General features: G+C 38.0%; 1 protein-coding gene across 3 annotated transcripts in view; it reads left to right on the plus strand.

The window, feature by feature from the left end:
* The window catches only part of LOC101735954 (translational regulator orb2), a 72961-nt gene extending 58730 nt beyond the window's left edge, over positions 1–14231 (plus strand). For all 3 annotated transcript variants that reach the window (XM_038013764.2, XM_038013766.2, XM_038013765.2), the window contains 7 exons: positions 1178–1306; positions 3579–3691; positions 4098–4308; positions 5102–5187; positions 5793–5894; positions 6777–6881; positions 7135–14231. In XM_038013764.2, the coding sequence (XP_037869692.1) occupies positions 1178–1306; positions 3579–3691; positions 4098–4308; positions 5102–5187; positions 5793–5894; positions 6777–6881; positions 7135–7251 (863 nt within the window). In that variant the 3' untranslated portion in view covers positions 7252–14231. The remainder of the gene's footprint in view (positions 1–1177; positions 1307–3578; positions 3692–4097; positions 4309–5101; positions 5188–5792; positions 5895–6776; positions 6882–7134) is intronic.
* The last annotated feature ends 10379 nt before the right edge of the window (positions 14232–24610 follow it).

The following is a 24610-nucleotide window of genomic DNA, read 5'->3' on the forward strand; positions in this document are numbered from 1 at the left end:
TTAATGTTTTATTCTATATATTTCTGCTGCGAAGCGTCCGGTTGCTTTGAAGTGTGGCATAGCTATTTTAATATACGATCCACGATACCCATGACCTCGCCATTCAAAACAAACGACAGTATAAATTGTAGAACATTTTTATTCCCACAAATGTCATTTTCTCTGCGTATGAAATGGTGAATCATTAGGTGTTTGTTGAGCATGTCATAATAATTGGTTGTTCCTTGTATATAAAATGCCCATTACTTTGATTTTTATTTGGCCGTCATTTAAAGGGATTTACAATCAAACAAGGATCAGAACCTTTCAATTTATAAAACTAATTGACTATGGAATATTTCTCCTTATATTCCGATCTAGTACTAGCTAATAGCATGTATTAAGTTTAGTCATTAAAGTTAGGTGATTTGGGAATAAAGTGTGAAAACCTTTGAGTGGCTAATTTTTGTTTCTCGTAATACCAATTTACTTAGTTACCATTTCGTCTCAAGACGAGGAATATCTTTGACCTATCTATCTTTTGACCACTATGTTACGGTGACAAATGACAAGTGAGACGTGGTCCTTAATGGGCCTTATCCCGAGTTTCCCTGCCAAATTGAATCATTAATGAGGAGATTCGCAGAACCAAAGTAACTAATATAGCCCGTAGGATAGCAAGATTGAATTGATTATCGGTAGGCCACATCGGTCGTAGAACATATGGCTGCTGGAGCCAAGCTTGAGTGGTTATCGCGCACTGGAAAAGTCAGTGGTTAGGCTCCCGCAAGATGGACCGACGACCTGGTAAATCGAGCAAATCCCCCTGGACGCAGGCAGCTCAGTTGGCTACTTACGGCGGGTTGTTTAACGTTCTCGATAGCGTAAAAGTTAACTTAAATTTTTATGCAGTTGGAATAGCGCCCCTATCGGCAAACGTAGGCTTACGTTCCAACTCAATACAAATTTTAGTTAACTTTTACGTTATCGAGAACGTAAAAAGCTCGCACTAAGTACACAGGACCGGTCATTGTGACGAACCTGGCTAATGTCTAGCTGTGGACGCCTATGGACTGATGATGATATTAATTATAATTTCTAACCTAGTTACTTTTACCTAAAAATTCTACGTATCATTTGTCACTAAGAATTCTTTATTTAGTGTAAATATTTCATGAGAATTTTTGTGTTTTTTCAGGTCTTTCGATGTGCGTGAGTGCGCTCGGATCGCCGGCGCGATCGTCACCAGTGTCCGCCGGTTCTGAGCACGGCGAGCGATTTAGCCGTAAAGTATTTGTCGGCGGATTGCCACCAGACATCGACGAAGGTAACAGATAACACAAGTTCACGTTCAGTTCTGATGAATATCGCGTTCTCTCTGTTAAACCAGTAGTCACTCAAACTGTTCTTGGTGCATTATGTAACCAAATTTATCGCCGTCTTGGCCATTCTCTAGTGCGTAGTTTCTCTTGTAAACTGGTTATCATTTCGGTCCATTCTGTGCGGATCCCCCATTGTAATCGCACCACGGCTCGGCTCTTGTTGTTTTATCTAATAGTTATCAGGCATCGTCACAAATGCGGTCGGCGTGTGTTTCCCTTTGTCGCGGAACTGGGTCACCGCGTTGTTGTATTACCGGCCCCTGAAATCTCTCTTCATTGGAATTGTAATTTCTTTGTTATAAATGTCTCTTTGATCGCCATTGGAATTGAGTTTGTGAATCTTTGATTTTTGCATTAAAATGATTTCTGTGTACGTTTTTTGTAGGGATGTCTGTGTTGTGGTCTTGTATTGTTGGATGGATAAAATTGTTGGATTTACTTTTTCTTTGCACACTTTATTACTGTCACAATGTTATGATGAATCTGCTAGCTCGGATATTTTATTCTTGAATTGTAGTGATGTGAGTAGGACACCTGAAGCCATTGGCGCTATGCAATGTTGTATACAAATGAAGGGAATGACCCCGATCAATCGAGAATAAAATAAAATGGGAGATTGACGGTATAAAAATTACAGCAGATAGTGGATATAAAAATGAAAAACACGATACTTTTTTTTTTTATTGCACTTATAAGCAGACGAGCATACGGCCCACCTGATGGGGAGTGGTTACCGTCGCCCATGGACTTCAGCAATGCCAGGAGCAGAGACAAGCCGCTGCCTACTATACTAATGAAAGATACTTAGAATAGGAACACGTCTGGTAATATTCGAACACCTGTAAAGAAAATGAATTCCAGGAAATTGAAACAAAACTAGGTAGCTAGGTCTGAAAATTCTGAAAACCTATTAACAATTGTGGAAACCTAAACAATGGTGAATTTAGGCCTAGATTTACTGGCAGTCTTCCGTCACCACGAAAACTGTAGTGTATTCGAAAGGAAAGATACAGTTTAGTGACAATAAAACAAAGGTGGAGGTATACCGTAAAAGTATTGATTATCTACGAGTCGTGAAAACGGCTTGTAAGCGAGACATTTTATTTGGACCTGATATATTTGTGGTAACAGCTCACAATAGGCTTTGATCTCGTCTCGAAATGGGTTGATAGCTTTCACGGGGGAGACTGCCCTCTAGACGACAGCAGGCTTTAAGCTCTATAAAATCAATAGAAAAACAGTGTACGTGAATTGGTCTAGTTAGAACTGCAATGCCCTTGTAAAAATCGATAAACTCGAGTATTTTAAAAAACGTTATTTGATATTAATGAATGGCCTCGCTAATGGCTGTATTACCTGTAATTAGGTACACATCCTTGGTTTCTAAATGATTATAATGCCGGAACGTTTGGTCGCCTAGCGATGGCCGCTACAAACATGTGATTAAGCGACGCCCGGTGATGTACTCTGCGGCCTTGGTATGAAGCTGTCTAGTTGACAGGGCTTTGAGTGCATGTTTCCGTAATACATTTAGTGTTTACTTTATTAACCGATTTGAAAATACGAGTCTATTAATTCGACTGTATCTTTTGTGTGTCACCTCAGAAGCTATTTTCTCGGTGAACTGATGTCGATGATTGATTTAAGTTTACTAGTGGTCGCCCGGTAGTCATGCCAATGCCAGTGCTTCGCAGAATCTACCACCGGATCGGAAACGCAACCGCCTGAGAAATGAAACTTGAAATTTTGTATCATGTCCGTCTTGTTTAGGATCGAGGGGACATCTGATGCAGCGATTGTCCGATCCAATCTTTTATATCGATAAGCGATGACTTTGAACTGTATCGATATATTTGTTTGAATCAGTACCGTGGTTTCATTTTGATTTTGTATTACTTGGGCTTGACTCTAACCAAAGTACATAATAAAAATGTTATTATTGCCGAAGTGAAGTTTGGCGAAATTGTAGACCCAAAAATTACAAGGGTATCGGATATCAAAACGGAACTCTTTTAAAACTTTGCACTAACAAGATTCAAGAACAGAATTTTAAACGTGTCTGGATACAACAGAGCTCTTACCGCCCAGTGCGATGTTCATAGCTCGTTAGAAAAAGGACATTTATTAATATCCAATAACTAAGGGTAGTTGCCACTGTAGATGCGTAGATGAATGGTGCGACTCTGATGACGCAATTATCTTTTGTTTCATATCCAGACGAGATAACGTCTTCGTTTCGTCGCTTCGGGCCGCTGGTGGTAGACTGGCCTCACAAGGCTGAGAGCAAAAGCTATTTTCCGCCCAAGGGTTACGCTTTTCTGCTGTTTCAAGTAAGTGTGTTTAATGACTTATTCGTATTAGCGCTTTGTTGTCCTGATTGGGGGTAATCTTCTTGTTGTTTTGAAGAGAATGAAGGATTATCTTGTCTACTTATTGAAGTGAAACTTCTAATGCGACTTCTAACAAGGTTGCGTTACACGTTTAACGTTCCTGGGGAGGGGTAATAGACAGAGACAGAGCGAAAGAGCACAACATTCCCTATTACAAGAGCAATCTGATTTAAGGGTGAAAGATGAAGAAAACCACAACACTACACATCGAAAAAGAAGTTTCACTTCATTCACGTGCCCCAAGCTGCACGCGCATCGTTTTTCTAACATAGAGTACTCGTCTTACAAGACCAGACTGGGAGGTTACCGAGACTATCTTTGAGTCAACCAGCTTATTACCCTGCAGGATGAAAGTTCGGTGGCTGCTTTGATGGAAGCGTGCATCACCGACGAGGACAAGCTGTACCTGTGTGTGTCGTCACCGACCATCCGCGACAAGCCGGTCCAGATCCGACCGTGGCGGCTGGCGGACGCTGACTTCGTACTGGACGCAAGCATGCCGCTCGACCCGAGGAAGACCGTCTTCGTGGGAGGTGTTCCGCGTCCACTTAAAGCCGGTATTGTCCTATTTACAGCTTTTCATAGAAGTGATTGGTCTTCTGTTTTGGTTTGGCTCCGAACATTTGCATACCGTGATGTCACGCATACCCTAGTCACCATACCTCGTAGGAGGTTCGGCCCCCAACCCAAAAAAAAGTGGTCTTAAGTATTGTAACTCATCATGTTGAATGTTAATAGTCTGCCACAGATACAATAAGTATGCGAGGAACGAATTTTACCATTTTGCCAAGTAAAGTTGTGTAAAATAAATTTTAAAAAATCTATTTTCTTGAACCCTCAATGTAAAGCAACATAGCTCGCTGCTTTATGTGGTATCGTGAGGGCGTTGATCCTGCTTTCAATTTTATTGCATTATTATTACATTGCGCGTCATATAAATGCATTTTTCCAATGTTGGATTTACTACTAGTATCCATTGTGGGTTTTTGGAAATACTTTGGATCTCTTGTTTAATATAGTTTTACGAATCCCACCGTAGTACGTACAGAATACATGTAATTTTGTATTGAATTTTTTTTTATTACTTAGAAAGGTGGACGAGCTCACAGCCCACCTGGTGTTAAGTAGTTACCGGAGCCCTATAGACACCTACAACATAAATACTGCCACCTAGCTTGAGATGAGTCCTAAATTCTGTTTTTACCGTACAACGGCTGCCCTGCCTTTCGAACCGAAACGCATTACTGCTTCACGGCAGAAATAGGCAGGGTGGTGGTACCTAGCCGTGCGGACTCACAAGACGTCCTACCACCTGTAAATGGCTTTAAAAGAATTTGTTTGTCGTTTCAGTCGAGCTTGCGATGATCATGGACCGGCTGTACGGTGGAGTTTGCTATGCCGGAATCGACACTGACCCGGAACTCAAATACCCGAAGGTGAGGGGTGACATTTGACAGATAATTGTATTTACTTAAATGTTTGGCGCGTGCCAACGATACAATTCCTACTCTGAAAATTGAAAAAAAGAACTCAGGAAGCTAAGTGCATTGCATATAAATTCAAGGATTTGGAAGGATTTGCATATAAATTCAAGGAATTTAACATAAAAAAGTCACAATTCGGTCCAGCCCCTAAGTGACTTGAGTGACAAACATATCGACGCTTGAAAGGCAAACGTGACTAAGCGACAATGCGTGAACTTTACAGTAGACTAATTTAAAGTTGAAATACCTGAAAAAAATTATATTTTAACGAATCTAGCTGTAGGATTGAAATGATTTTAATAGACCTAGAAATATATTTTTTTTGCGCATCGAATATGGTTATTGCCTATCATTTATGTACAAAGCAGTTATTGTCGCTTAGTCACGTTTGCATTTCAAGTGTCGAATGTTTAGAGGAATTTTTGTAGAAGATTATATTAAGAAATCCCTCTAATCTACGATTATTGTCTCTAATCTACACTACAAAAAGTTATGAAGGCTTTGGCGTGGGAGATGCAAAGTGATTGCGCTTAAACTTGGCGTTTGCGTATTACCAGGGCGCCGGACGGGTTGCGTTTTCGAACCAGCAGTCATACATAGCGGCCATCTCGGCGCGGTTCGTGCAGCTGCAGCACGGCGACATTGACAAGCGCGTCGAGGTCAGTGTTGCCATTAAAATAAATTATTTTGTCACAGAAAAAGCTACAAAATGGTAATTTTTTTTCAATCATGTATTAGGAGTGCGATCTACGTAAAATAAATAGATATTTGGATTACGTTAATTATTCTCCGGCATTTGCACACATTGGATTTACACAATAGTTTTCAGAGATGTTTTAACATCTGAACTACAATGAGTCTTATTTTTCACATCTTTTCCGAGAGGAGAAATTTCAAAGATAAAAAGATTATCATGAAATTCGTTTTCTATCTTTTCATATCTGTTTCTGGTCAAATGTAATGTTGACTTTCAATGATGTTGAACGCAAACCTCCTAGGTTAATATTTATGAACAACATCCCTAGTTCACTAATCTTGGCAATAATTAGTAGAGTGTAACTTTAAATTGCCATAATAGGGGTAAACGTTACTTTATAACTCCGCTATAACAAGTTATTGCTAAATTTTAATTGTGCCTTCATAGCTGTTTCTGAATTAACTATTCTGTCGCCAAGCTACAACTACTTGTATCTCTTAACTAAACACGAGTTGTTTGCAACGACAATGTTAGTCTTAAGTTGTGGATTCTATACCGGCAGCCTCCGAAGTATTAAGAGCTGTCTTAAATTAATCTAAACGACGACGCGTCTACCTATTAAAAGAACAATAAACAAATTAGTACTCTTTTAATAGTAAATAATGGAAATGCTTGCGGAATTCATGTCGTGTTGTCCATGAGCTTATATAATAACATGATGATGATATGATATGATACTATGATACTTAACGGTTGCTCGGTATATGGCTTACCTAAAAGCTTTAGGGTATTGTTTGTGTATTTAATGTGAGATGTGCATTTGATGTGAAATGCTAATTTCCAGGTGAAGCCGTACGTGTTGGACGACCAGATGTGTGACGAGTGCGCCGGAGCGCGGTGCGGCTCGAAGTTTGCGCCGTTCTTTTGCGCCAACGTCACTTGTCTACAGGTGAGATGAGGATCGGTTTACCGCATGAATCGTTGATCATTTAGGGCGCGACGGTATACCTAGATGACTTTATTTTTTCCGCATCGATCACGTTAAGACACTTCGTTGTAGTTTGAATGTGGGGTTAATCGATTAGGTTGGTGTCTCAATAATTGGCAACAATAATATGCGGAATAATTATCGTGTGAACTAAACTTATTTGTTGCTTTGAACGATACTCTGAGAGTGACGGTGAGCCCGTTGACCGTTTCAGTATTATTGCGAGCACTGCTGGGCGACGATTCACTCTCGGCCCGGGCGCGAGTTCCACAAGCCGCTGGTGAAGGAGGGCGCCGACCGACCGCGCGCCGTGCCCTTTCGCTGGTGTTAACAATCTACGGCGACGACGACTACCGACGGACAACAGACAGCCGAGTCTGCGTATGTAACTTGACGTTCTATAGCTTGACGATTGACTGGTGCCAGCCATAGCGACTAACCTTTCGTCGCTGGCAACAACATCTGGGTCTCTATGTAAATGACTGTGTTTTTGTTTTTCTATGATTTGCCAACTGTCTCGCCGCTTGGCATAATTGTCGGCGTCCGAACTGTAAATTGCCAACGTCTGTGCGGGGATGCTGCAAAGATGTCGGCAATCGGTGAGACTTGGCCGAGAAGGTCTTGTTTGAGAAATTGCGAACAAAACACATTTGTGTCCAATAAACGAAATTTAACGTTCAATTAGAAATGCTTTAACGTTTATCATAAATAAAAAGCAGCACGTGTTTTTTTAAATATTGCCTTTAAGTGGCCGGCGTCGATAATTTTTCAAACAAGACCTCTGAATTTTTTTTCAACAGACAATACCGTGAAACTACGATTTTAGTAGAAAATTTAAAAACTCCGCAACATTATCACGGACGTGACTCGCGAATTACGGATTAGTATCGAGATGTTTCTAAATTTTGGACGCTTGTGGTTTTCGCGTCTAGAATGCTGCATTATTTACTACTAATAATTATTAATGTTAAGCAAAATATATAGATTCAAGTACAATAATTACTACCATTTTTTCCTATAAACTCGCTTTCGACATTAAGGCAACCAAGTTTAGTCGATTACGGTACAGTTGCTATTTTCGTGAGCGGGTTTGTTGAAAATGGTTTTCTTATATAAGCAGAATGTAACCTGAATTAGCTAGCATCTGTCCGTTTGTTGTTTGCGGCGACGTATATTGCGCGCGGTCGCATTTTAGATTACGTGGCCGTGCACTCGTTTAGATATTAAACGTTGAGAGACGATTGGTCTTGATTTCTTGAAGGTTTCTCCATTAAGAGCACCGCAGGAGGAATTGGGCTCGAATTTGGATGAGCAATAGTCTATTCCACGAGCAGTAGGTGCGTTCTCCTTTGGGTGCTCTATGAGGAAATCACAAAGTAAAACTGTACCTGTGTAGCTAGTATAAATTCTTGTGTTTTTTTAAAAATTAGTTTTCGTTCGGTATTGTCGACTGGGAGTCGAACGTTGGTGCGTTCTCGAATATTCTGTGGTTGTTGTTTGTTGTCTTTTTCCTTTCGTGTTACTACTGCGTTTGATGTATACTGGTTATTTGTGTTGATTGATTTGAGAATATGCCTTGCCGTTTTCATGGTTAAGTTTTGTATTGTAAAAAGGTTGTAAAGGCTATTATGGTAACGGGTTTCGATGATTTTTTTTGTTTTGATGGATTCTTGATTTTATGGCATTGTTCTAAGCGCTATGATGACGGGTAGACTCTTGCCACGAATCTGGAATGTTCGGAATCCACTAAAACTGACAATCACGGTAAGATCCCGATAAAATCGATAAGTGCAAGGAATATAATATTGTAAATCAGCCCTTTCTAAATATGACTCACAATTTTGTTCCTTGGACGTGTTGTAATAATTTGTGCTGTCAAAATAGTTGCTGAGAAATTTGATAGATTTTGGTGATTTAATCCTGGTAATTTATAAAAAAATCGTATAGACATTTCTCAGTCGATCAACGCGAATAAACTACAGTTGTTTGATCGTGTTTTTTTCGTTCTAAAGAAATGACTCAAGTTGATCAATTTTCGATGATTTGCTTTTCGAATTAAAAGTAAACTACACATTAAAAAACAAATTAATACTATCTTTTTGAGTAAATTTGAGTAAAGCCTTTGACGAAACGCGCGATCAAACTTGATAATGACTTTTGTTGTCTCTTGTCATCCTGGGAGGCGTTTAGTGGAGGGGGAGGAGTGTTAGTACAAAATGGAGGCACGTTATGACGACGAGGCTGATTCACTTGGTTTTTTGGGTACTTTAATTTGGTAATTTTTATATCTCGTCGTCAAAAACGAGTCTTAGTCCTTTTTGAAGAGTTACCAATAATTGGGCTGTAGATTTTTTATGTATGTAGCGTATTTTAATATAATATATATATATATATTTAACCAAATGAAATATATTTTCGATTCGCCGGGATAGTGCAATGGACTAGTAGGTTTTGAAAATTTAGTGTAAAAAATCGTTTTTTTTTTTTGTACGTGTAAAACTGTTGCTAAACATTTTGAACGGCAACGACACTTGGGATTTGTAGCCCGCACGTGGCCTCTGTGTTGCAACACCATTAATTGTAATTTTTATCTTTACATTTATACGTCAATCAAATTGAGAAGCAATATATTTATTTAGGCCTTAGTGTGTTAGTTAATTTGAGAGGCGCTCGTGCATGTCGTGGCGTTAGTGAATTTGACTTTAGACTTTAAAATTATATAAATAATGTTTAATGATTCCGTAGACTAAAGACTAAGACTAAAACATAAATTAAAAACAATAGAAGGCAAAATTAGGCAATCCGGGCGCTAACAGAAATCGACATGATTACTTCAGTGCACCGCGTAAAACACCGGTGACCTACAAGGCAGTCAATGTGTTAATGATGTGTAGTTAATTTTTATTTGGCAACATTTTATATGCACATAAAATGTAATTTAAAAATTGTGTGTGTATTTAGATTATTTTTATTTTCCTTGTTTTTTGATGTGAGTTAGTGGTAATTTTGGCGATTTGCAGCGCGTTTTGATGCAGCGATTAGGACGCTCATTAGCTGTGCCCGGTTCGGTTGGGAATAATTCTGAAACTGTAGAATAATTGGCATTGAAGAACTAGGCTAGGGGTGTTTTCGTCGCGAATGAGAAGGGTCGCAGATCGCCTTGAGATGACGAATATTTTTCTATATTTTTAAATTAGAGGACCAATTATACTTTGCGGGGGGATGCTTCTGTATTCGTAGCGCCCGCGAGAACTCGTTGAATTTGGTGATTCACTTCAGTTTGATGAGTTATCTACTTTCTAAATGTTTCATGTGCGTTTTGGGTACGCCACGTTGAATCGGCCAAACAAAATCTAGGCATGATGTTTGTAGTTTAAAAACAATCATTTTTTCTCCACTAGTAAGCGGTGTGGCCTGCGCGCTTGTGTGATATGCCCCGGCCGCTTGCCTGTATCGTCAAGTTGTACTTAATATCCGTCGGACTGTATCCCTGAATCACCACGGATATTGTAGACTGTAGTTAAAAAGACTAGCGATTTTTGGATGGTTTTTTCTTTAGAATGTTACTGTAGTTTCCTCGTGTCTTGGGCTCTATGCTTAAAGCGTGCCTTTCGTCTGTCCGTTTGTTGATGTTACCCCTCCTGAATCGGTTTAGTTTTGGGCACAAGAGCTCTTGCGCAGCTCTGCGTGATGACCTGCGAAATGTTAGGTTTTTCACTTTCCTGGTAATTCTTTGAATCGACTGGTCACGTATTACCAAGCTCGTGAACTAAATCTTAAACTCTCGATGTCATCGATTTTTCTTTTTGAGTTCCGTGCTGAGCGCCACCAATGTTCGGGATTGTTGATCGACCGTTACAAATTTTATTAGAATATTTATTGTTTTTTTACCTCTATGTAGTTACAAAATAGAGGTAAAAAACAATATAATATATTCTAATAAAGTTTGTTACAAAAATCTGTCTGGTTACAAAAAATAGGCATATATTTTTGAAACGATACGTGATTTTCGGATTAAAGAAACAATTTTTTCTAAAGTTTAAGTAGGTGCAATTGTATTTATTAGAGAGGGCATTTTAGTGAAATTTTCATTGACGAAGTCGCACCGTGAAACTTGACGTTGAAATTAATAAATATAAAGATCACTTCTTAATATATAGAAACTTAGACGAATAGTTTGAAATTTTTATATATTTTCTTAGAGCTTAGGTAATTTAATAGTAATAATTATAGTATGAATTTTAATACGTAACGTTTCACGGTGGAGGCGCGCTGTCTCTGTTGTAGTGAAATTGATAAAAATTAAATATAATAATATAATAGTCGAAATGTGAATATGAAAAAAGATTTTTCTCTCGTAAGTGAAAAAGTTTAAAATAGAGCATATTTTTTAAATTACGCCCTGTGCGCATTCTTAACGAAGATGCATTTCCATCTTTCTTATTTCATAACCGACACAATGTTTCCACATTCTCGTTTCATGGTAGAATTTGAAAATTTATTCCTTGCAACTCTGAACGTCTTTATTTCTGGGGATTTGTGCGTTTTTATTTGATATATTAATAATTGTGTTTATTTGATTTGGTGGGATTGCTCAAATGATTGTTCTCGAAATTGCGCCCCCTTGATGTCCCCTCCCCTCCCCCCTTAATGAAGTTCAACAATGGCGAAATGCTTCGAGGAGCGTGTTGTGTGAATGTCGTATAGCACTATCCCATTTTGTATTTTTGTATTTTTATAAAAAAAAAACGATGATTGTGTATAATAATTCGGATTCGGACGTGATTTTTTTGAGCGCGCAACGTTGGTACGCCTGTGCACGCGTGGTCTGTCGATGAATGACTATGGTCTCCCAACGACTGGTGACTTGTGTTTTGAAGATGTTGAGGTTGAGAGTTGTGTGCGAGCCGTGGTCTTACTGTTTAAATGGAGTTTTTTTTTTATTGTTTAGCGTTTCACATTGACGGGAGAGAGTTTCTCGCCGCCTTTTGATGCGTTCTCGTAGTGGTTTGTTGTGTCGTAGAATTTTTAATTTCACGTTTTTCAGTTAATTTGGAAGGATGTTTAAGTTTTAACTACGGGATTGCCTTGTTCGTTTATAGGTTGACTTTGGTTTTGTTTATAATCGCTTTGTCGTTCTGCGATGCGGTTTTTTCGAGTTTTTGAAAGCTGCGATTGAAAAATTGGGACGTTTTTCGCGTGGCGTTTTAATTTTTCTGTCGTCGTTTCCTACTTACGTTGTTATTGTTGTATGTTATCCGTTTTTATTGTGTACGTGTTTATAAAAAAATAAAAATTCTGTTTGGATAATTTTGTATGGCATATCACAGAGTATAGTTCGCACTGCGGGGGGCAGTTTGTCATACGTATATATTATTATGTATATATTTAAGTATTATATTAAAATATTGTATTTAATATGTTATTAAGAAAGAATTTCGTATATATATATAATATATACTGGGTGTTAGGAGACCGCTTCCGAAAACGAAGACAGACGATAATACTAATGACACCTTTAATGATGGAGTTATTTAGACAAATGTTGTAAATAAGTATTTGTGGGATCGCGCGAGTCTACGCTGCATCAGCTGTTTTTGATTTTGTGTTTCATTGCTGTTTTTTTTAGTAATGTATTTATTATGAAACTCGTTTCATTCAGCTGTACTAAATGATAGACCGTACATAATGCTAATAAAACGTTTTTAAAATATATATTTTTAAATCAGGTTTTTTTTTCCGTCCCGTCATCAAAGGTGTCATTAGTACTATCGTCTGTCTTCGTTTTGGGAAGCGTCTTCTAGCACACAGTATACATTTTTTTAAATGAAATTTGATACTTTTTAGCTAAAATGAAACTGTTCGAATTGTTGTTGTTGTTATGAAAGTGTACGTCCCCTCGTCGTTCTCTCGAGTGAGTTTCGCACCATTTCACTTGCATGTATATAGAATCGTTGGATTTCCTAGTAAAAAATTAAAAAAAACCTTAAAAATCCGCAAAAAAAAAGTAAACATTTTTTGATACTTCTAAATCGGAGCGGATCGGCGTATTAGTGAATTTCTCGTATTTAGCGTTTCGCGCGAACGGGAAGCGTGTGTTCTCTCGTGCTAGAATATTTTAGTGAAAATTTGAACGGTTTATATAAATAAATAAATAATACGATGATAGAGGAGTGTAGATTCATTACCTAGATGAAAATTAAATAAAAATAGTACCTAAATAATTAATGAAGTTAGACAAATGTTTTTAGTTTTTTTTTCGATGTCTGTGCGCGCGCCATTTCAATGCCCAATCCGTTGACGTTTGGTGGTTGTGTTGCCAGTTCGCTCTACCGGACCCCCGACGTCGCTTTGGGCCTTGAAAGCTCGCGGTCTTCAATGAAGGTTTATCACTATATTTTTTAATAATTCTGAATTTTCTCTTAGTGATTCACGCCGCGAATGGTGCATTTAAAATTATTTTTTTAAAACAGGATTTTGCAGTCGCCGTCTCGATATACTTTAATAAATAATAAATGCAATATCCCATTGGTTTGGTTTCAGATTTGTACTTAAAATGATTGTGGATATTTATGTATTTGCTCTTGAAATTGGAGTAATTAATATTGTGACCTACTTGTTTGTCTGCGTAGAGGCATTAAATTAATGAAGCCTTAAATATGTCGAGACGACGACACCATTATTGATTCCCAAATGAAAGTATAATATATTTTTATAGAAAATTGTTTCTGTCGAGTGTTTCATAGAATCAGTTTTGTTGATTTGTGGTCGTGTTTATTACATTTGCAATGGTCGTCCGGCACGCTGCCTCTGGTTCGGTTTGTTTTTTTTCATTCTTAAAAACAATTTTACCTAGTGACAACTTAGTGAGAGAATATGTAATTAAGATTAATTTTTAAGCTTTCCTTTAGCGATAAGCACTCTATGGGCAAAATGCTTGTGATCTTCTCGTCTGTCAACACAGTCTGTTTGTTGTAATTTTTGATTTTGCGGTAAATATGTTAATGAGATGGCGGCAGCAAGCATATGTCACAAACTACTCTGTTTTGCTGTGGGTGGGTCGTTCAGAAATGCGCTTTGACGGACGAAAAGATCTCGGTATTATGCGAGACCGAACCGGACTAGCAGTTTTGATTTGGAAGTTTTGAGCATTTCAACATGTTTAATGTGTTTTTTTTCTCACTTTTAAATAATTATCTATATTGGCGTTGTCGAATTTGCTTTTATATTACTTATTTTAATTCAGTTTAAATAAATGCATATGAATTCTTTTAGACTATTGTGAAAACTATTAAAATGAATTTGAAACTTTTCCTGTGTTTCGTTTTGACTGGGAGGTATTGTTTTTATTTTATTTTATTAGTATTACGTTAATTGGGTACACTTTTTGCCGTTTGCGTTGTAGTTTTGACCAAAGAGGAGCGCGTGATCCAAAGACGTTTCAACCAAAAGACATTGCCGACTCGGAACGTGCTGTACAAGTACACTGCAGTAGGCGACTTTAGCTCTGAGTGCGTGTCACTTTAGCTCGCTAAATTACATAGACATGGCAGTTTTGATTGCATTGGCGAGTCGGCAAATTTGTAATTAATTTTGCGGGAAGTGGCTTTAGTGATGTCCGACACCGGCTTTGGTTTTGATGTATTTTGACTAATTTTTTCTATTTATTTTTTTACCGTTTACTTTTGTATTATTTTTTTTATTTTTAATATATTGTTTTCTAGTAGTATTAGTTAGTAGAATTTGGTTTTTTGTTTTCCACTATTTTATTGTATGTATTTTTACACTGAGATCTAGGATAAGCTCTTTTGCCGATACGAAAAATGCACGTTGGCTGTAACAATATTTATATAAGATGTATTTATGTACTGTAATTCGAATAATAGATTTATCTAGTGTTTGTTTGAAATGCAATATTTAGAAATTGATGACTTGAAACTTGGCTTTACTGTTTTTTTATTTAATTAAATCAAGCCTTTGGTCATTTTATCGTTTTAAAAATGATTGGTGACTTTGTAAATGACACTGATTGGCGTTGCGATGCGCGCATGAATTAAAAACAAAAAAGAACCTATGTATTTATGTAAAATTTTATTACGTACTATGTAAATTAGTTTAAATATTACACCATGCGTTTTGTTTTTAGTTGTATTTGTTTGTTTGTATAGCGTTAGAATTCACGCTTTGCCGGGGACGTATTTCTCGAGAGAATGTGGCAATTATTTGTCTGTATAGAAAGCTCAGTATAAATAATTTTAAAAACAATTTCATTATGATTTTTCAATTTTCAAGTAGGTACAATAGAATTTTTTAAATTTTGACTGAAAAGTTCTCAATTCGAACCGTATTTCTTGACGATCGTGTATGTATGTGTGTTGTTGTCATTCGATAAAATACGTTTCCCGGCAAACATTAGATATTGTAAAATGAGAATCACTTGAATTTTTATATGAATTTTTATTACATATTATAATTACGATATGGTATTTTACTAAATATTAGTCCATTAAATCTTTGAATAGCCGTTTTATTTATTTATTGCTCCCCCGCCGTTACTACACAAGATTAAGGTTGATGCTTCATTGTTTGTAGCATGTTGATGCTTGAATTGCTAGTCGGCAGAAATCGTTTGAGGGCGCAAAATGGAAAGTTTTTTTTTTTGCTTAAATGGTTGGACGACGTCACGTTCCAAGTGTTGTGGTTACCTGAGCCCATAGACATCAACGTAAATGCCGCCACCTATCTTGAGATGTGAGTTCTAAGGTCTCCGTTTTTACAGTACAACGGCTGTCCCACACTTCAAAACGGAACGTATTACTTTTTTTTATGATTGAAAGATTACTGGTGGCCCGGAGGCCTTTCCAGTTTCACCAGGACATGTGGGCGAGCAAAGGGTCAGCCAGGAGGGGTGAGATTTGCTAACAACTGCCCGAGCGCCTCCGAAGGAGACCTAACAACTCAAGAGCAATTGCTTCGCGAATGAATCTACTACCGGATCGGAATCGCGACCCGCTGAGAAGATCCGGCGAGAAACTCAGCGGGCTGATACATGGGTTAGGTTGCACGTCGACCTCTTAGTCCAGTTCGACGAGTACGGTTATCGGGGTTCCTAAGCTTACTAGTGTTAGCGCTGAAGACGTCTAATGCAAAGGTTTTGGATCTGATGGATCCGTAAAGACGTAACGTATCACGGCAGATACAGGCTAGGCGGTGGTACCTACCCGTGCGGCCTCACAAGACGTCCTACCATCAGTAGCTAATATGTTAATCTGTGCCCCAGACATCGGTCTTTACCACCGATTAGCGAGACATGCGTAATCTACTATTAGTACACAGATCCATGTCTACGTTACACGAGCCGCTAGTGTACCAATGGCTTTATAACAGTATATACGCATGTATAATATAAAAATAAAGTCGACGTAAATTAATACATACATCAGTGTGCTTAGTGCAAGGGCGGATCCAGGGGGGGGGTCATGGGGGTCATGACCCCCCCCCCTGAGCTGGTTCCAGGACCTAGGTGGACCACACATTTTAGGACCACCGTTATGGAATATAAATAAGCTCCCTCATTCCGGGCGTGATAGTGCTTCTCTGGATGTCTTCAAGAGAAGATGACAATATGTAAGTACGTGTATATGTACAAGTTGTTATGTGTTAAGTTTTTCAAGTGTACAATAAAGAATAAATATTTTTAAGTACAGTACTTACGTACATTTATAAAATATGTACTTTTTACTTGTATCTATTGTTATCAAAATTAAATTACAAGTTCTTGACTTGACCATGACTATGTGACCCCCTCTTGGCACCAAAGCTGGATCCGCCCTTGGCTTAGTGCGAGTTTAACTCCTCGATCGCGTAAAAGTAAACTCGAATTTGTATAGAGCTGGAAAAGCGCCCGTAGCGGCAAACGTAGAAAGCAGAATACTTGCACTAAGCACAGAGGAAAAAAGTACTAGCTAACTTCGTTAAGTGAGTTGAGTTAGTCCGCTCCGTCTTTTTTGCATTTGATCATTAGTGAGAAGGATATAGAAATATTTTGAAGCCGAGTGAAACGACAAGTATTTATTGCTTAGGTTTAGCTGCTGCTTAAATATTGATATTTCCGGTAATCAACTATTCTTTCAGAATACCGGGTTCAATGAACGATCTAACACTTTATATATTGTATACACGTAAACGGATCTTTGTAATGTCGAATGTTAAGTCAAAACAAGAGGTTAACCTATTTAACCTTGAAGAAAAATTAAACCAACAAAATATTCACTGACTGACTCGATGGTGCATATAGTTAGCGCTCCTGACTATTGCGCCGAGGGTCATGGGTTCGATTCCCACATCGGGAAAACATTCGTGTGATGAACAGGCTTGTTTGCTCTTTATCTGGGCGCTTATTATCTATGTATATTTAAACGTATACATAAAGTATATAAGTACGTACATAAAGTCAGTCTTTAGTACCCTCTCCTCCTCCTCCTTGCGTCGATAATCCTCAGTTTTGAGGGTCGTGGCCTCCTCTAATAACTTTCTCCTGCATTATCTTGCGCCATTCCTGCCTGTCCTAGGCTGTGTGGATAGCAACGTGGACTGAGGTATTGAGAGTGGAGCGTATTTGGTCCGACCAGCGCATTGGATTTCTGCCATTTTAGTCCCCATAACACATGAAATCCTAAATTGGAGCCGGATGACCGGGCGTGATTTATTCACAGTTGTAATTTAAGTTCTAAAATTCAACAACGAGGAAGATCTTGAATTTTTATTGAATGCGTGATAATCCATTACTGGTGTACGACCGACCTACCATATATGATTTGTATGGGCAATAGACAAGAGTTATACTGATGCTGCCTACGGAAGATTCACAATTTCCGATAGACACAATCTTGTGGATCTTGTGAGTGGGTCGCGAAAGCAAATAAAGAAATCACTACCCTCAACGCACGTCCTCGCCGCCACAGTCAGGAGCGCTAACTGCACTACTGAGTCAATAAACACTATTATTTAGCTTAAGTATCCGGATGAGAAAAGAGGGGTTGGTATCGGTATGTCACCTATCCAGCCACAGTATAACGCGGAGCAACAGGCAGCAGTCAACTAGCACGCAAATAACGCTACAACGCGCTTCCTATAACGCGGAGCCAATCTAATGTTTAATAGGGGGATACTTACGGCCTGGCCACGGGGATCGGCGGTGCGAACAGCGAAGCGGTGGACGAGGCGACCATTCGCGCAGCACCGTTTGCAGGCCACGGGTACTCACGTTCGCCGCCGCGACTAGTAAGGAAGTCCGACAGCGAAATGTCTATATCGAAATTATCTCGATATTGCTTACAAATTAATAGTTTTTTGGTTCAGGACCTATTATTTGGAAAATATTGTGAAGTACATGATTTGAATAAGAATCGAAGTATACCTATAGATGGAGAATTCCACAAGAAGTACGAGAAATACTTTGGGTGGCTAGACTTCCAAATAGCTGGTCTAGCTAGTATTTCAGCTAATTTTTTTTTATTGCTTAGATGGGTGGATGAGCTCACAGTCCACCTTGTGTTAAGTGGTTACTGAAGCCCATAGACATCCACAACGTAAGTTCTAAGGTCTCAAGTATAGTTACAATGGCTGCCCCACCCTTCAAACCGAAACGCATTACTACTTCACGGCAGAAACAGGCAGGGTGGTGGTACCCACCCGCGCGGACTCACAAGAGGTCCTACCCCCAGTAATTACGCAAATTATAATTTTGAGGGTTTCATTTTTATTACACGATGTTATTCCTTCACCGTGGAAATCAATCGTGAACATTAAAATTTGTTGAGTACGTATTTCATTACAAAAATTGGTACCCGCCTGATATTCGACTACCGGTGCATCGCTCAACACCGGACGTCTTATCCGTTCGGCCACGACGAGTTTAAAAATATAAAAAAAAAAAATTAATAAAAAATATAAAATATAAAAATTTCGGCGTTAATTTTTCGCGGCGAAAACAACTAAACTCATTTAATCACTGCACTATTCGCCGCGACTACCGCTCGACTCCGTGGCTTGCGCCGTCCTTATTCATGCATTTGTTTTGCTCGCCCGCCGCATCGTAAGTCGCCCGCGCGATTCGCTCGGTACATTCCGCCGGTCGCTTCGCCGGTCGCCGGTGCGCGTGGCTTGTTAGGTACATTTCTAAGCTCTTATTTTAGTCGCTAGACGCTTCGCCTTTCGCACCGCGCGAATATTCGTATCGGCGAATGTCCCGTGGCCAGGCTGTTACTGTAGTTCGTCGGTGAGTCGCTGAGTAAAAAAGTCTAGAATCATTGCCAGTACTATTTAAGGACCGTTCATACATTATATAATTATTTACCCACAGACACAGCCCACCGAGTTTCTCGCCGGATCTTCTAAGTGCGTCCCGATTCCGTTCCGCCGGTAGATTCTGCAAAGCATTGCTCTTGCTAGGGTTAATGTTGGCAACGTCGTCAGGTTTGAGCCCCGTGACCTCACCTATTCGCTCGGTTACGCTGGCATAGCCTCTCCAGGCTAACAGCTTAGGTAGGAAGAAAACACACTATATCAATAACACGTTGACTGCCATGTAGGTCACCGGTGCCCTACGCGGCGCACTGAAATAATTATTTATTATTTATTTATTTATTGCTTAGATGGATGGACGAGCTCACAGCCCACCTGATGTTAAGTGGTTACTGGAGCCCATAGACATCTACAACGTAAATGCGCCACCCATCTTGAGATATAAGTTCTAAGGTCTCAGTATAGTTACAACGGCTACCCCACCCTTCGAACCGAAACGCAATTATGTCGATTTTATTTCTGTTCGGTCTTCTTACTGAGGCGCCGGAATATCTAGTAGACTCTAGGAAAGACGGATCCGAAGATACTGAGAAAGAATCTGTTTTAAGTGACCTAAAAGACTAAAACATACATTAAAAACAAAAGAAGGCAAAGGTTAGACGCCTAACAAGTAGGTGAGCTCACGGGGCTCAAACCTGACGACGTTGCTAACACTGACCCTAGCAAGACCAGTGCTTCGCAGAATCTACCACCGGATCGGAAACGCGACTTAGTGAGAAGATCCGACGAGAAACTCAGTGGGCTCTGTCTGTGGGTTAATTTACTCGCCGAGCTCTTCGTCGCAATCGACGGGTTCGACGAGAACGATGACCGGTGTGAGTTAAGATGGAGCGGGAGGGCGATATGGAACGGCGCTAGCTCCGCGTCGAGTAAAATTCGAAACTATCTTCACTTGTCAACGTGACTTCTACACTGAAGTATGAAACCGACTTCTAGCTACAACGACGCGCGATCTATATACTATTTTTCTTTCGAATTGAAAAACATAAGCATTTGATGGTATTTCATAACGTAAGGGGATTAGTTAAGAATTACCCAAAATCAGGACGGAGATACACCGCAGTAATCGCAGTCATCATCACTAGTATATAGACAATATTAAATAAATACAGGACCAAACTTCTATCCTCCCATTAGTCCTATATAGTCCTTAACGGTAGGCTAGGCTTGGCTCTGCCCCTGGCATTGCTGAAGTCCATGGGCGACGGCAACCACTCGCCATCAGGTGGGCCGTATGCTCGTCTGCCCACAAGGGCAATAAAAAAGAAAAAAACGTTATATCCTTTATAATATTCTCATATTATGCCCATATCATCATCACATTTCATTTTAAAATCTTTAATTAAATAGAAATAATACAAGCACCAGATAGTGGTTGAAACACTAGACCAGCTATGATCTACATGTAAAATTTTATTACTCAATATGTATTTGAAAAATCTTCACAGTTCCACTTGTGGTTAATTTTGAAATAACATGCTCTTATAAGTGTACAGTTTGATTTGCTTTTTACAAAAAAAAAAAATCTAATGTGTATTTGTTTGATGCTTGACCACTTTTTTAATTATTTTAATCAATCTTAAATCAAAATGTGAAATACAATATGAAATGAATGAAAAAATTGATTTTCATTGATAATTTTCAGTTTCCAATATGAAGGTAAATTTGAATACACTTCACATCTTTTCAAAACTCGAGATTCATTATAAATAAATACAATATACCAAGATTGTGTAATTTTGGGTTAGAGGCACTAAAACAACATAATGTATTTTCATGTAAATTTCTTCAATATATAGGCACAGAAGTTATATTTTACAATAGCAATTATCAGTTCATTTGTAACCTATAATTCATGGATGTACTTTAACAAGTAAATGAGAAAATTAAAATAACATAAGAGTGAGATGTTATCAACTAATTATCGATAATACATTTGTATACCCGGTAACAGACCATTTATCTATATATTATCGTGCAGCTACCGTTCCCGAAAACGAAGGCAGCTGGCGGTCCTTGTGCATTAATGATTCTGATAACCTCACAGCTGGTATTTCACTATAATACAAAACTCGCTTGTTATTCAAGTTCCTGAAGCATCACAACCTTCAGTAAGGAATGACACTAACAACTCTATGAGTTTGAAGATGTAATTGTATAATAGGTATCCAACAATTCAAACTAAAATGTGTGGCTACTTCACAGTATAATTAGTCAGAATTGCCGTAACTGCTTAAGGGTGCTCATATTGTGCCACAGTAAAATACATTCATTGTGAGTTCAAGTGAGCAAAATGAGTTCGTGCTAAAACAATGTACACCAACCAAGTCATGGTGAACAAATCCAAGAAGAAGTGGGTTCATGAAACAATCCAGAGTTTCTATTCTCTGAGTAGCTGCATATTGATGCTTGCCTCGTTTTTGGGAATGGGCCCTTACACCCTGTACTTAACAATTCATAATTGAACTAGACACAATATGTTTTCTTCAATCATAATCTCCTGTGAATCCTGTTCACGTGGCTCTGCAACGACTCAGCTGCTTTAAATTTAACTGAGCAAACCCGACATTCAAACATAACACTCTGATCACAATGTTTGTTCCTCATGTGTTTTGCGAGGCCGTCTTTGCTCGTGAACTTCTTCTGACAATGTATGCAAGAGTTCTCCGCAAGCTGCTGCTTGAGTTTCAGATGTCTTCGCAGACAGTATCGCGACTTAAATGTGATGGCGCAACTGTCGCATTTAGACTTACTTTTTATTTGGTGGTGAGTTTGACAGTGTAGGTCCAGATTGCTCTTCTTGTTGAAGACTATCTGGCACTCGTTACATTCGAAGGTGGCCGTTTTCTGTTGTATTTCGTGATTTGATGTCATGTGACGGAAGAGCTGCGAATTCTGCGTGAATTTCAAACGACAATACTGGCAGGTATAAATATAATGTTTTTCGTCGATTTCTTCGTTCTTTCTCGTTCTTGGACGAGTTATGCGTATTCTGGGACCAGTACGTGGTTTCTTATTCATTATGAAGAGTTTATTTATATTTGTTTGTCAGTAAGATGACTGCATTTTGTTATTACAACACGTAGGCACTGTTGTATTGATTGTCACAATAAGTTCGCGTTGATGGTATAACGTTTCTTTACTATTTTATTTAAACGAAATATTAAAGTATTACACGCGATAACTGTGTGTTTGTTTACGATTTTGAATGTTTGTTTTCTGTCATGAAATTGATGAAACTTGCCAAAATTAATTTAACGTTTTTTTTAATTTCTGTAACTGTCAAAATACACAGCGGGTTTATACCTACGTTTGCCCAATGCCAATGATGATGCTTACAAAGTTCATTAACCGTACTTTCACTTCTTGTTGAAAATATTTGAATAACAATAATAAAACTTTGACAAAGATAACAATGAATAACTAGAGGTTACCTAATGCATATATTTTTAAAGTCTATAAAATCATTTAAATAAATTTAGAGTTTCTTTTCAAAGATCCAGTTTCTATTAATTAAAACGTTAACATTTTTTTTTTTTAATTTTACCTGGGAATTACTTAAATACTGCGTAATTTGAACCGTTTTCAACGTTTTTACTCTAAATCCACACGAAATTATATTTGATAGACGAAGCCAACTTAAATGTAAGGTAGTATAATATGTACCTATCATCTTTAACGACCAGGCAGAGTCATGCTATCAAGGTAATGTTTACTGTTTGTGTTTTTGTTTGCTTGGACATAATAAAACATATATCATGCAACAATTTAATGAAAACAATTTCCTTTCATGTTTTCCCATTACTTTATAGCAAACCCAAAACAACTGTGTTGTGGAAACGTTCTAAGTTTGACTCTCGTACGACAGACACGATATAAAAAATATGAACTATACGAATGATCAGCACTCTTGAATAGAGCCATTTTTATGAAACTAGCTATTTAGGATAATCATGCCTCTGTGATGTGACAAAAAAAAATTAAATATCTAAAATGAGCTGTACTAGACCCAGGATAGTAGGCTAGCAGATCATTTCTGGAAGTAATGTTTCATATTACATTTGATATTAGTAGTATAACGAATATTTTTGATATCGGTGATTTGGCTATAGCGGCCAATGTGGAGCCTACCTACTTTTGGAAGCACATTATATTGTTTGTAAATTATTGGCCTTAAGTGAATACTAGACTAAATTATTTTATGAGTACTTATTATCGTACGATTGACCACAAAATTACTAGTAAAATTAGATCACTCGTGGGTGATTAACATGATACTTATATATATGTAAATTTAACAAAAGCGTGCGGGTTTACGGCAACTATAACAAAATCATTATGCTAAAGTAAATAGACTGTTGTGTTGTGACATTCCACAGCTGTTACAGCAGTGCAAGGTCATCCATTGAAAATTTTAATAATTATTTACGGTACATAATGGTGCTTGTCGAATTATTTTAGAATAATTGTAAACAAAAAAAACGTTACACGTATTGTACTACGTCAGCATTGAACAATCTATGGTCTTATATTTTGTGGAGAATGTTTTTGTCATAGGGAAATTCATTATTTTTTAATGGCATCCTTTGAGTAGCAAATAAAGACAAACGATGGTTTTTGTACCTTTTTTAAATTTAACAGACACTGTAGAAGTGCTCGTGGCCTAAAGAAAAGATAGTAGGGTAACTCAGATCATAAGCGATGTGACCGCAAATCCCTCCGTCGAATACTATGTAATTTATGTAACGTAATTATATTTTAATCATGCTTGACTTCCAAGGTGAATTAATAACAGCCGGTAATAATATTTAAATCTGTAAAAAAATATAACGTTATTATAATTTTAATTATATTATCTCATAAATCTCAAGGTGGGGGCGGCATTCACATTGTGATGTCCATGTTGGCTGGTGTCCACTAAATACCAGATGGACCGCGAGCTCGTTCTCTATAAATGCATTAATAATAATAAAATACTAGTTATTTTTTTTCGGTGGAATAGTAGTATGACGAAAACTTTGAGTTCTCGGTTCAGCCACTATAGCTTATAGTTTTATTTCACAACATCAGTTTCCACCCATCACTGATGCATAAGACGGTAATGACAATTAGGCTTAGCAGCAAATTTTGAAAACTGAAAATCTTTTATTAATTGTCTAACATCAATTAAATGATCAAATTCAATTAATGAAACTAACCAAAACTTTGAGGCGTTAACGTTTTTCATAACATCAATTTTCAAGGTAAAATTTATAAGCAAAAACATTTGGAAAACCCTATATTAAAAACTTGAAAAGTACCCTAGTTTTTAAGGAAAATAGTTC

This window comes from Bombyx mori, chromosome 11, assembly GCF_030269925.1.
Source record: "Bombyx mori chromosome 11, ASM3026992v2".
Classification (NCBI taxonomy): domain Eukaryota; kingdom Metazoa; phylum Arthropoda; class Insecta; order Lepidoptera; family Bombycidae; genus Bombyx; species Bombyx mori.